At 36.8% G+C, this 15278-nt stretch overlaps 1 protein-coding gene across 5 annotated transcripts in view; it reads right to left on the bottom strand.

Annotated features, from left to right (window-relative positions):
- Positions 1-4115: 4115 nt before the first annotated feature.
- The window catches only part of LOC130361144 (uncharacterized), a 158279-nt gene continuing 147116 nt past the window's right edge, over positions 4116-15278 (bottom strand). For 3 of the 5 annotated variants that reach the window (XM_056563766.1, XM_056563765.1, XM_056563763.1), the window contains one exon: positions 4117-4699. In XM_056563766.1, the coding sequence (XP_056419741.1) occupies positions 4543-4699 (157 nt within the window). In that variant the 3' untranslated portion in view covers positions 4117-4542. Of the gene's footprint in view, positions 4700-15278 lie in introns of all 5 variants that reach the window. The other 2 variants (XM_056563762.1, XM_056563761.1) reach the window with 1 other exon arrangement.

The raw sequence follows: 15278 nt of genomic DNA, 5'->3' as shown, positions 1-15278 counted from the left end.
TGACAGGAAGTTGTGTAGTCCTCTCATTGTCAGTGTGGTGTCTCAGCAGCCACCCGAAGCTTCTCCATCTCTCCTGACAGGAAGTTGTGTAGCCCTCTCATTGTCAGTGTTGTGTTGTCTCAGCAGCTCCATAGCTCCTCCCTCTCCCCCAAGACAATGCATCATCCTTTGCTTTCTAAGGAGGAGTGGTTGGATCTTGTCTTTGAGCTCTAGCCCCGCCCCCTGATTGATGTCACCACCTCAGACCAGCCCCTACAGCTACATCACCATATCGCTGTCATATACATATATGTTAATTGGGAAAATTAGGGAAGAATGAAGTGTGGTTACAGCATGCTTTCTTGTGCTGAGCAATGCCACAGGCAGAGGAGCAGACAGGAAATGAATACAGCTGGTTCTTTAGACTGTCGTACCATAATCTGAAACAGCTCTGGGTGGGGAACTGGCAGGATTTCTATGGGAGGGGAATAGGCTGGGTGGGAGGGATGTGATAAAGAGCTGGGGGAAAGCAATGCATTTTGGAAATTGTAGTAATAAGTAACTACTCGACTAAAAGCTAGTGAGAGGACATGTAGGGGAGAGGATGACATATCTGAGACAACACCACACTCACAATGAGAGGACTAAATAACTTCCTGTCAGGAGAGAGGGAGGTGTCTGGAGGTAGGAGAATCAAGAAAAAAAAAACTTGCTGAATCCAGTTCAATTTGTCATTACACCATATATTTAAATACTGTGGTCTGATTCCAGAATACCCCTTTAAAGGGGTACTCCAAGAAAAAACATTTTTTTTTAAATCAACTGGTGCCAGAAAATTAAACAGATTTGTAAATTACATATAATATATATATATAATTATATATATAATATATATATAATTATATATATAAAAAAATCTTAATCCTTCCAGTACTTATCAGCTGCTGTATACTACAGCAGAAGTTGTGTAGTTATTTTCAGTCTGATCACAGTGCTCTCTGCTGACACCTCTGTCCATGTCAGGAACTGTCCAGAGAAGGAGCAAATCCCCATAGCAAACCTCTCCTGCTCTGGAAAGTTCCTGACATGGGAAGAACTTCCTGTGGAGCATATAGCAGCTGATAAGTACTGAAAGGATTAAGATTTTTAAAAAGAAGTAATTTACAAATCTGTAATTTTTTGGCACCAGCTGATTTAAAAAAAATAAAATAAAAATGTTTTCCAGCAGAGTACTCCTTAAAATAGCCACTGTCAGAATTAAAAACTTTTTATATGTTGTACATTTAGACAAAACATTAACATTTCTAATATACTTCATAAAAAATGTTTATTTAAATCATGGCTTATAAAAAAGACCACTAGGGGTCCCCATACCATCCAAAATGTAATAGTATCCGGCTGCAGCATCACCTTCGTCCCAGCTGAAGTTCAGACTGGGAAAAAGTCCAGGAAGTGAGGGCAGGACTAGCAATCCTCAGTGCTCACTCCTGTCCTTTCAGACTGCAGCATGAAAACAGAGAGGGGGGGGGGGGATGTTACAGAGCAGTCTGCAATGATTGGATGAAGAGAGTCAGCACAGCAGACTCAGGAAGAAAGTGAATGCATGGTGAGTGAGGGTGGGCTCAGTACTTGCCTCGGACACCACTGCCCGAGCAGTGAATGTCAAAATGAGTGAGCAGCAGATTGGATGAAGAGACCCAGTACAGCACAGCAGACTCAGAAAGGAAGTGAATGCATGGGGAGTGAGGGCGGGCTCAGTACTTGCTTTGGACACCACCGCCCGAGCAGTGGATGTCAGAATGAGTGAGCAGCAGATTGGCTGAAGAGACCCAGTACAGCACAGCAGACTCAGAAAGGAAGTGAATGCATGGGGAGTGAGGGTGGGCTCAGTGCTTGCCTCGGACACCACCCCCCGAGCAGTGGATGTCAGAATGAGTGAGCAGCAGACTGGATGAAGAGACTCAGTACAGCACAGCAGACTCAGGAAGGAAGTGAATGCATGGTGAGTGAGGGTGGGCTCAGTGATTGTCTCGGACACCACCCCCTGAGCAGTGGATGTCAGAATGAGTGAGCAGCAGATTGGATGAAGAGACCCAGTACAGCACAGCAGACTCAGGAAGGAAGTGAATGCATGATGAGTGAGGGTGGGCTCAGTGCTTGCCTCGGACACCACCCCCCGAGCAGTGGATGTCAGAATGAGTGAGCAGCAGAACAGAGGGATTTGTGAGCCAAATACAGAAGCTAGACATATAAAAAAAAAAAACATGTAAAGAATCTGCATGACCTGGTGAGTAACATATATGGAAGTATTATTTTTTATTTGATATGACGGGTGCATTTTAAGAAGATTCCAATGGACATATCCTTAGATGAGAGCGGGCCCTATAACAGAAGGGGCCCCTACTATAGTGCCGGGGTTACTGAGATCCCGGAGCGGTTTCATCTGTTTTCCTTCCCGTTCTGTAGGACGGGCTCTCGTGGTGTTGTGTAATACAATTCCTAGTGAAGCACACAGCGTGGCGCTATTATTATTACCGATCCTCTATGGTACCCGCTACGTGAATACATACCCTATTTCTACAACACCTATAAACCTTTCATATGGAAACCTCCTTCACAGCATTTACATTTATATAGGATCATACTGGGAATACACTTCTCCCAACACAATCTCCGACAAAGCGGAAAACGGGGGATGGAAGAAAGAAAGCCGCCATTGTGTTGAAGGTACATTTTGTAGCTTACGCTTTGTCCAAACAAGTTAAAGGGGTACTCCACTGGCCAGGGTTCGAAACATTTAGTTCCAAACGCTGTGTGCGCGCTGCAGGGGCTGGCCACGCCCCCTCGTGCCGGTACGCCATGCCCCTCAATGCAAGTCTATGGGAGGGGGCGTGACGGCCGTCACGCCCCCTCCCATAGACTTGCATTGAGGGGGCGTAGCGTGATGTCACAAGGGGGCGTGATGTCACGAGGTGGCGTGGCCGACCCCCGCAGCGCGCACACAGCGTTCGGAACGTTCGGAACATTTTGTAGCTTACGCTTTGTCCAAACACGTCAAAGGGGTACTCCACTGGCCAGCGTTCGAAACATTTAGTTCCGAACGCTGTGTTCGCGCTGCAGGGGTTGGTCACATCCCCTCATAACGTCACGCCCCCTCAATGCAAGTCTATGGGAGGGGGCATGACGGTCGTCACGCCCCCTCCCATAGACTTGTATTGAGGGGGCGTGGCGTGATGTCACGAGGGGGGCGTGATGTCATGAGGGGGCGTGGCACACAGCGTTCGGAACATTTTGTAGCTTACGCTTTGTCTAAACACATTAAAGGGCGTGATGTGCATTGAGGGGGCATGGTGTGACGACACGAGGGGGTGTGGCCAACATACGCAGTGCGCGCACACAGCGAATGGAACGTCCGGAAAATTTTGTAGCTTAGGCTTTGTCCAAACACGTTAAAGGGGTACTCCACTGGCCAGCATTCGGAACATTTAGTTCCTAACGCTGTGTGCGCGCTGCGGGGGGTCAGTCACGCCCCCTCGTGACATCACACCATGCCCCCTCAATGCACGTCTATGGGAGGGGGCGTGACGGACGTCACGCCCCCTCCCATAGACTTTCATTGAGGGGGCGAGGCGTGACATCACGAGGGAGCGAGGCGTGACATCACGAGGGGGCGTGGTGTGATGTCACGAGGGGGCATGGTGTGATGTCACAAGGGAGCGTGGTGTGATGTCACGAGGGGGCATGGTGATGTCACGAGGGGGCATGGTGATGTCACGAGGGGGCGTGGTGTGATGTCACGAGGGGGCATGGTGTGATGTCACAAGGGAGCGTGGTGTGATGTCACGAGGGGGCATGGTGATGTCACGAGGGGGCGTGGTGTGATGTCACGAGGGGGCATGGTGTGATGTCACAAGGGAGCGTGGTGTGATGTCACGAGGGGGCATGGTGATGTCACGAGGGGGCATGGTGATGTCACGAGGGGGCGTGGTGTGATGTCACGAGGGGGCATGGTGATGTCACGAGGGGGCGTGGTGTGATGTCACGAGGGGGCGTGGTGTGATGTCACGAGGGGGCATGGTGATGTCACGAGGGGGCGTGGTGTGATGTCACGAGGGGGCGTGGTGTGATGTCACGAGGGGGCATGGTGATTTCACGAGGGGGCGTGGTGTGATGTCACGAGGGGGCGTGGTGTGATGTCACGAGGGGGCGTGGTGTGATGTCACGAGGGGGCGTGGCGGACCCCCGCAGCACGCGCACAGCGTTTGGAACTAAATGTTCGGAATGCTGGCCAGTGGAGTACCCCTTTAACGTGTTTGGACAAAGCCTCAGCTACAAAATGTTCCGAACGTTCCGAGTACCCCTTTAAGTCAGTCCTCAGTGGTGGTCAGGGGCTCGTGTACCATTGTGGTCGCCCATTTGGCAGCAATGGAGGAGGACCCCCCGATCAAGTGGGCTCCATCCCCTCCGGGAGAAGATCTCTGTCCTATATGGGAAGATATAGAAGCTGTTATGGGGTGGGAGGGGACCCTCTGTGTGCCCCCCATAGGAGCCCGCAGTCCTTCATCAGGATCTCAGCATGTTTCTGTAGGCTAAAGTAGTGGATCTCTCCAGTTGTTTGGCTAAAAGGACGTCAAGATCCTGAGACTTCTTATCTAGGGTCTCCGCCAACTGGAAGGTCGTCTGAAGGAGATGATTCATTGTAAGGAAATTCTTCTTAAGTCTGAGAAAGAAGCAGAAAAAGAAAGAACATTTAGTATGTTGGTATAACCCGGGTATATACTGTATATAATTATATATGTACAGCTGGTATAAGTTATATATCTCCTGTATATAGTGATATGGACCATGCTGGTATAACCTGGTATATACTGTATATAATTATATATGTACAGCTGGTATAAGTTATATATCTCCTGTATATAGTGATATGGACCATGCTGGTATAACCTGGTATATACTGTATATAATTATATATGTACAGCTGGTATAAGTTATATATCTCCTGTATATAGTGATATGGACCATGCTGGTATAACCTGGGTATATACTGTATATAATTATACATGTACAGCTGGTATAAGTTATATATGTCCTGTATATAGTGATATGGACCATGCTGGTATATACTGTATATAATATATATGTACAGCTGGTATAAGTTATATATCTCCTGTATATAGTGATATGGACCATGCTGGTATAACCTGGTATATACTGTATATAATTATATATGTACAGCTGGTATAAGTTATATATCTCCTGTATATAGTGATATGGACCATGCTGGTATAATCTGGGTATATACTGTATATAATTATACATGTACAGCTGGTATAAGTTATATATCTCCTGTATATAGTGATATGGGCCATACTGGTATATACTGTATATAATATATATGTACAGCTGGTATAAGTTATATATCTCCTGTATATAGTGATATGGACCATGCTGGTATAACCTGGTATATACTGTATATAATTATATATGTACAGCTGGTATAAGTTATATATCTCCTGTATATAGTGATATGGACCATGCTGGTATAACCTGGGTATATACTGTATATAATATATATGTACAGCTGGTATAAGTTATATATCTCCTGTATATAGTGATATGGACCATGCTGGTATAACCTGGTATATACTGTATATAATTATACATGTACAGCTGGTATAAGTTATATATCTCCTGTATATAGTGATATGGTCCATGCTGGTATAACCTGGTATATATTGTATATAATTATATATGTGCAGCTGGTATAAGTTATATATCTCCTGTATATAGTGATATGGACCATGCTGGTATAACCTGATATATACTGTATATAATTATACATGTACAGCTGGTATAAGTTATATATCTCCTGTATATAGTGATATGGACCATGCTGGTATAACCTGGTATATACTGTATATAATATATATGTACAGCTGGTATACGTTATATATCTCCTGTATATAGTGATATGGACCATGCTGGTATAACCTGTGTATATACTGTATATAATTATATATGTACAGCTGGTATAAGTTATATATCTCCTGTATATAGTGATATGGACCATGCTGGTATAACCTGGGTATATACTGTATATAATATATATGTACAGCTGGTATAAGTTATATATCTCCTGTATATAGTGATATGGACCATGCTGGTATAACCTGGGTATATACTGTATATAATTATATATGTACAGCTGGTATAAGTTATATATCTCCTGTATATAGTGATATGGACCATGCTGGTATAACCTGGGTATATACTGTATATAATTATATATGTACAGCTGGTATAAGTTATATATATCCTGTATATAGTGATATGGACCATGCTGGTATAACCTGGGTATATACTGTATATAATATATATGTACAGCTGGTATAAGTTATATATCTCCTGTATATAGTGATATGGACCATGCTGGTATAACCTGGGTATATACTGTATATAATTATATATGTACAGCTGGTATACGTTATATATCTCCTGTATATAGGGATATGGACCATGCTGGTATAACCTGGGTATATACTGTGTATAATTATATATATATACAGCTGGTATAAGTTATATATCTCCTGTATATAGTGATATGGACCATGCTGGTATAACCTGGTATATACTGTATATAATTATATATGTACAGCTGGTATAAGTTATATATCTCCTGTATATAGTGATATGGACCATGCTGGTATAACCTGGGTATATACTGTATATAATTATATATGTACAGCTGGTATAAGTTATATATCTCCTGTATATAGTGATATGGACCATGCTGGTATAACCTGGGTATATACTGTATATAATATATATGCACAGCTGGTATAAGTTATATATCTCCTGTATATAGTGATATGGACCATGCTGGTATAACCTGGGTATATACTGTATATAATTATACATGTACAGCTGGTATAAGTTATATATCTCCTGTATATAGTGATATGGATCATGCTGGTATAACCTGGGTATATACTGTATATAATATATATGTACAGCTGGTATAAGTTCTATATCTCCTGTATATAGTGATATGGACCATGCTGGTATAACCTGGTATATACTGTATATAATTATATATGTACAGCTGGTATAAGTTATATATCTCCTATATATAGTGATATGGACCATGCTGGTATAACCTGGTATATACTATATATAATATATATGTACAGCTGGTATAAGTTATATATCTCCTGTATATAGTGATGTGGACCATGCTGGTATAACCTGGGTATATACTGTATATAATTATATATGTACAGCTGGTATAAGTTATATATCTCCTGTATATAGTGATATGGACCATGCTGGTATAACCTGGGTATATACTGTATATAATTATACATGTACAGCTGGTATAAGTTATATATCTCCTGTATATAGTGATATGGACCATGCTGGTATAACCTGGTATATACTGTATATAATTATATATGTACAGCTGGTATAAGTTATATATCTCCTGTATATAGTGATATGGACCATGCTGGTATAACCTGGTATATACTGTATATAATATATATGTACAGCTGGTATAAGTTATATATCTCCTGTATATATAGTGATATGGACCATGCTGGTATAACCTGGGTATATACTGTATATAATATATATGTACAGCTGGTATAAGTTATATATCTCCTGTATATAGTGATATGGACCATGCTGGTATAACCTGGGTATATACTGTATATAATTATACATGTACAGCTGGTATAAGTTATATATCTCCTGTATATAGTGATATGGACCATGCTGGTATAACCTGGGTATATACTGTATATAATATATATGTACAGCTGGTATAAGTTATATATCTCCTGTATATAGTGATATGGACCATGCTGGTATAACCTGGGTATATACTGTATATAATTATATATGTACAGCTGGTATAAGTTATATATCTCCTGTATATAGTTATATGGACCATGCTGGTATAACCTGGGTATATACTGTATATAATTATATATGTACAGCTGGTATAAGTTATATATATCCTGTATATAGTGATATGGACCATGCTGGTATAACCTGGGTATATATTATATATAATATATATGTACAGCTGGTATAAGTTATATATCTCCTGTATATAGTGATATGGACCATGCTGGTATAACCTGGGTATATACTATATATAATTATATATGTACAGCTGGTATAAGTTATATATCTCCTGTATATAGTGATATGGACCTTGCTGGTATAACCTGGTATATACTGTATATAATTATATATGTACAGCTGGTATAAGTTATATATCTCCTGTATATAGTGATATGGACCATGCTGGTATAACCTGGGTATATACTGTATATAATTATATATGTACAGCTGGTATAAGTTATATATCTCCTGTATATAGTGATATGGACCATGCTGGTATAACCTGGGTATATACTGTATATAATTATACATGTACAGCTGGTATAAGTTATATATCTCCTGTATATAGTGATATGGACCATGCTGGTATAACCTGGTATATACTGTATATAATTATATATGTACAGCTGGTATAAGTTATATATCTCCTGTATATAGTGATATGGGCCATGCTGGTATAACCTGGGTATATACTGTATATAATATATATGTACAGCTGGCATAAGTTATATATCTCCTGTATATAGTGATATGGACCATGCTGGTATAACCTGGGTATATACTGTATATAATTATACATGTACAGCTGGTATAAGTTATATATCTCCTGTATATAGTGATATGGACCATGCTGGTATAACCTGGTATATACTGTATATAATATATATGTACAGCTGGTATAAGTTATATATCTCCTGTATATATAGTGATATGGACCATGCTGATATAACCTGGGTATATACTGTATATAATATACATGTACAGCTGGTATAAGTTATATATCTCCTGTACATAGTGATATGGACCATGCTGGTATAACCTGGTATATACTGGATATAATTATATATGTACAGCTGGTATAAGTTATATATCTCCTGTATATAGTGATATGGACCATGCTGGTATAACCTGGGTATATACTGTATATAATTATATATGTACAGCTGGTATAAGTTATATATCTCCTGTATATAGTGATATGGACCATGCTGGTATAACCTGGGTATATACTGTATATAATATATATGTACAGCTGGTATAAGTTATATATCTCCTGTATATAGTGATATGGACCATGCTGGTATAACCTGGGTATATACTGTATATAATATATATGTACAGCTGGTATAAGTTATATATCTCCTGTATATAGTGATATGGACCATGCTGGTATAACCTGGGTATATACTGTATATAATATATATGTACAGCTGGTATAAGTTATATATCTCCTGTATATAGTGATATGGACCATGCTGGTATAACCTGGTATATACTGTATATAATTATATATGTACAGCTGGTATAAGTTATATATCTCCTGTATATAGTGATATGGACCATGCTGGTATAACCTGGGTATATACTGTATATAATATATATGTACAGCTGGTATAAGTTATATATCTCCTGTATATAGTGATATGGACCATGCTGGTATAACCTGGGTATATACTGTATATAATTATATATGTACAGCTGGTATAAGTTATATATCTCCTGTATATAGTGATATGGACCATGCTGGTAAAACCTGGGTATATACTGTATATAATATATATGTACAGCTGGTATAAGTTATATATCTCCTGTATATAGTGATATGGACCATGCTGGTATAACCTGGGTATATACTGTATATAATTATATATGTACAGCTGGTATAAGTTATATATCTCCTGTATATAGTTATATGGACCATGCTGGTATAACCTGGGTATATACTGTATATAATTATATATGTACAGCTGGTATAAGTTATATATATCCTGTATATAGTGATATGGACCATGCTGGTATAACCTGGGTATATACTGTATATAATATATATGTACAGCTGGTATAAGTTATATATCTCCTGTATATAGTGATATGGACCTTGCTGGTATAACCTGGTATATACTATATATAATATATATGTACAGCTGGTATAAGTTATATATCTCCTGTATATAGTGATATGGACCATGCTGGTATAACCTGGGTATATACTATATATAATATATATGTACAGCTGGTATAAGTTATATATCTCCTGTATATAGTGATATGGACCATGCTGGTATAACCTGGGTATATACTATATATAATTATATATGTACAGCTGGTATAAGTTATATATCTCCTGTATATAGTGATATGGACCTTGCTGGTATAACCAGGTATATACTGTATATAATTATATATGTACAGCTGGTATAAGTTATATATCACCTGTATATAGTGATATGGACCATGCTGGTATAACCTGGGTATATACTGTATATAATTATACATGTACAGCTGGTATAAGTTATATATCTCCTGTAAATAGTGATATGGACCATGCTGGTATAACCTGGTATATACTGTATATAATTATATATGTACAGCTGGTATAAGTTATATATCTCCTGTATATAGTGATATGGGCCATGCTGGTATAACCTGGGTATATACTGTATATAATATATATGTACAGCTGGTATAAGTTATATATCTCCTGTATATAGTGATATGGACCATGCTGGTATAACCTGGGTATATACTGTATATAATTATACATGTACAGCTGGTATAAGTTATATATCTCCTGTATATAGTGATATGGACCATGCTGGTATAACCTGGTATATACTGTATATAATATATATGTACAGCTGGTATAAGTTATATATCTCCTGTATATATAGTGATATGGACCATGCTGATATAACCTGGGTATATACTGTATATAATATATATGTACAGCTGGTATAAGTTATATATCTCCTGTACATAGTGATATGGACCATGCTGGTATAACCTGGGTATATACTGTATATAATTATATATGTACAGCTGGTATAAGTTATATATCTCCTGTATATAGTGATATGGACCATGCTGGTATAACCTGGGTATATACTGTATATAATTATATATGTACAGCTGGTATAAGTTATATATCTCCTGTATATAGTGATATGGACCATGCTGGTATAACCTGGGTATATACTGTATATAATATATATGTACAGCTGGTATAAGTTCTATATCTCCTGTATATAGTGATATGGACCATGCTGGTATAACCTGGTAAATACTGTATATAATTATATATGTACAGCTGGTATAAGTTATATATCTCCTATATATAGTGATATGGACCATGCTGGTATAACCTGGTATATACTATATATAATATATATGTACAGCTGGTATAAGTTATATATCTCCTGTATATAGTGATGTGGACCATGCTGGTATAACCTGGGTATATACTGTATATAATTATATATGTACAGCTGGTATAAGTTATATATCTCCTGTATATAGTGATATGGACCATGCTGGTATAACCTGGGTATATACTGTATATAATTATACATGTACAGCTGGTATAAGTTATATATCTCCTGTATATAGTGATATGGACCATGCTGGTATAACCTGGTATATACTGTATATAATTATATATGTACAGCTGGTATAAGTTATATATCTCCTGTATATAGTGATATGGACCATGCTGGTATAACCTGGTATATACTGTATATAATATATATGTACAGCTGGTATAAGTTATATATCTCCTGTATATATAGTGATATGGACCATGCTGGTATAACCTGGGTATATACTGTATATAATATATATGTATAGCTGGTATAAGTTATATATCTCCTGTATATAGTGATATGGACCATGCTGGTATAACCTGGGTATATACTGTATATAATTATACATGTACAGCTGGTATAAGTTATATATCTCCTGTATATAGTGATATGGACCATGCTGGTATAACCTGGGTATATACTGTATATAATATATATGTACAGCTGGTATAAGTTATATATCTCCTGTATATAGTGATATGGACCATGCTGGTATAACCTGGGTATATACTTTATATAATTATATATGTACAGCTGGTATAAGTTATATATCTCCTGTATATAGTTATATGGACCATGCTGGTATAACCTGGGTATATACTGTATATAATTATATATGTACAGCTGGTATAAGTTATATATATCCTGTATATAGTGATATGGACCATGCTGGTATAAATTGGGTATATATTATATATAATATATATGTACAGCTGGTATAAGTTATATATCTCCTGTATATAGTGATATGGACCATGCTGGTATAACCTGGTATATACTGTATATAATATACATGTACAGCTGGTATAAGTTATATATCTCCTGTATATATAGTGATATGGACCATGCTGATATAACCTGGGTATATACTGTATATAATATATATGTACAGCTGGTATAAGTTATATATCTCCTGTACATAGTGATATGGACCATGCTGGTATAACCTGGGTATATACTGTATATAATTATATATGTACAGCTGGTATAAGTTATATATCTCCTGTATATAGTGATATGGACCATGCTGGTATAACCTGGGTATATACTGTATATAATATATATGTACAGCTGGTATAAGTTATATATCTCCTGTATATAGTGATATGGACCATGCTGGTATAACCTGGGTATATACTGTATATAATATATATGTACAGCTGGTATAAGTTATATATCTCCTGTATATAGTGATATGGACCATGCTGGTATAACCTGGGTATATACTGTATATAATATATATGTACAGCTGGTATAAGTTATATATCTCCTGTATATAGTGATATGGACCATGCTGGTATAACCTGGTATATACTGTATATAATTATATATGTACAGCTGGTATAAGTTATATATCTCCTGTATATAGTGATATGGACCATGCTGGTATAACCTGGGTATATACTGTATATAATATATATGTACAGCTGGTATAAGTTATATATCTCCTGTATATAGTGATATGGACCATGCTGGTATAACCTGGGTATATACTGTATATAATTATATATGTACAGCTGGTATAAGTTATATATCTCCTGTATATAGTGATATGGACCATGCTGGTATAACCTGGGTATATACTGTATATAATATATATGTACAGCTGGTATAAGTTATATATCTCCTGTATATAGTGATATGGACCATGCTGGTATAACCTGGGTATATACTGTATATAATTATATATGTACAGCTGGTATAAGTTATATATATCCTGTATATAGTGATATGGACCATGCTGGTATAACCTGGGTATATACTGTATATAATATATATGTACAGCTGGTATAAGTTATATATCTCCTGTATATAGTGATATGGACCATGCTGGTATAACCTGGTATATACTGTATATAATATATATGTACAGCTGGTATAAGTTATATATCTCCTGTATATAGTGATATGGACCATGCTGGTATAACCTGGTATATACTGTATATAATTATATATGTACAGCTGGTATAAGTTATATATCTCCTGTATATAGTGATATGGACCATGCTGGCATAACCTGGGTATATACTGTATATAATTATATATGTTCAGCTGGTATAAGTTATATATCTCCTGTATATAGTGATATGGACCATGCTGGTATAACCTGGGTATATACTGTATATAATATATATGTACAGCTGGTATAAGTTATATATCTCCTGTATATAGTGATATGGACCATGCTGGTATAACCTGGTATATACTGTATATAATTATATATGTACAGCTGGTATAAGTTATATATCTCCTGTATATAGTGATATGGACCATGCTGGTATAACCTGGGTATATACTGTATATAATTATATATGTACAGCTGGTATAAGTTATATATCTCCTGTATATAGTGATATGGACCATGCTGGTATAACCTGGGTATATATTGTATATAATTATACATGTACAGCTGGTATAAGTTATATATCTCCTGTATATAGTGATATGGACCATGCTGGTATAACCTGGTATATACTGTATATAATTATATATGTACAGCTGGTATAAGTTATATATCTCCTGTATATAGTGATATGGACCATGCTGGTATAACCTGGGTATATACTGTATATAATTATATATGTACAGCTGGTATAAGTTATATATCTCCTGTATATAGTGATATGGACCATGCTGGTATAACCTGGTATATACTGTATATAATATATATGTACAGCTGGTATAAGTTATATATCTCCTGTATATATAGTGATATGGACCATGCTGGTATAACCTGGGTATATTCTGTATATAATATATATGTACAGCTGGTATAAGTTATATATCTCCTGTATATATAGTGATATGGACCATGCTGGTATAACCTGGTATATACTGTATATAATTATATATGTACAGCTGGTATAAGTTATATATCTCCTGTATATAGTGATATGGACCATGCTGGTATAACCTGTATATACTGTATATAATATATATGTACAGCTGGTATAAGTTTTATATCTCCTGTATATAGTGATATGGACCATGCTGGTATAACCTGGGTATATACTGTATATAATTATATATGTACAGCTGGTATAAGTTATATATCTCCTGTATATGGTGATATGGACCATGCTGGTATAACCTGGGTATATACTGTATATAATATATATGTACAGCTGGTATAAGTTATATATCTCCTGTATATAGTGATATGGACCATGCTGGTATAACCTGGGTATATACTGTATATAATATATATGTACAGCTGGTATAAGTTATATATCTCCTGTATATAGTTATATGGACCATGCTGGTATATACTGTATATAATTATATATGTACAGCTGGTATAAGTTATATATCTCCTGTATATAGTGATATGGACCATGCTGGTATAACCTGGTATATACTATATATAATATATATGTACAGCTGGTATAAGTTATATATCTCCTGTATATAGTGATATGGACCATGCTGGTATAACCTGGTATATACTGTATATAATATATTTGTACAGCTGGTATAAGTTATATATCTCCTGTATATAGTGATATGGACCATGCTGCTATAACCTGTATATACTGTATATAATATATATGTACAGCTGGTATAAGTTATATATCTCCTGTATATAGTGATATGGACCATGCTGCTATAACCTGTATATACTGTATATAATTATATATGTACAGCTGGTATAAGTTATATATCTCCTGTATATAGTGATATGGACCATGCTGGTATAACCTGGTATATACTGTATATAATTATATATATGTACAGCTGGTATAAGTTATATATCTCCTGTATATAGTGATATGGACCATGCTGGTATAACCTGGTATATACTATATATAA

Source organism: Hyla sarda, chromosome 3 (genome assembly GCF_029499605.1).
Source record: "Hyla sarda isolate aHylSar1 chromosome 3, aHylSar1.hap1, whole genome shotgun sequence".
In the NCBI taxonomy this organism is placed as follows: domain Eukaryota; kingdom Metazoa; phylum Chordata; class Amphibia; order Anura; family Hylidae; genus Hyla; species Hyla sarda.
This window is presented reverse-complemented; position numbering and strand designations above follow the sequence as displayed.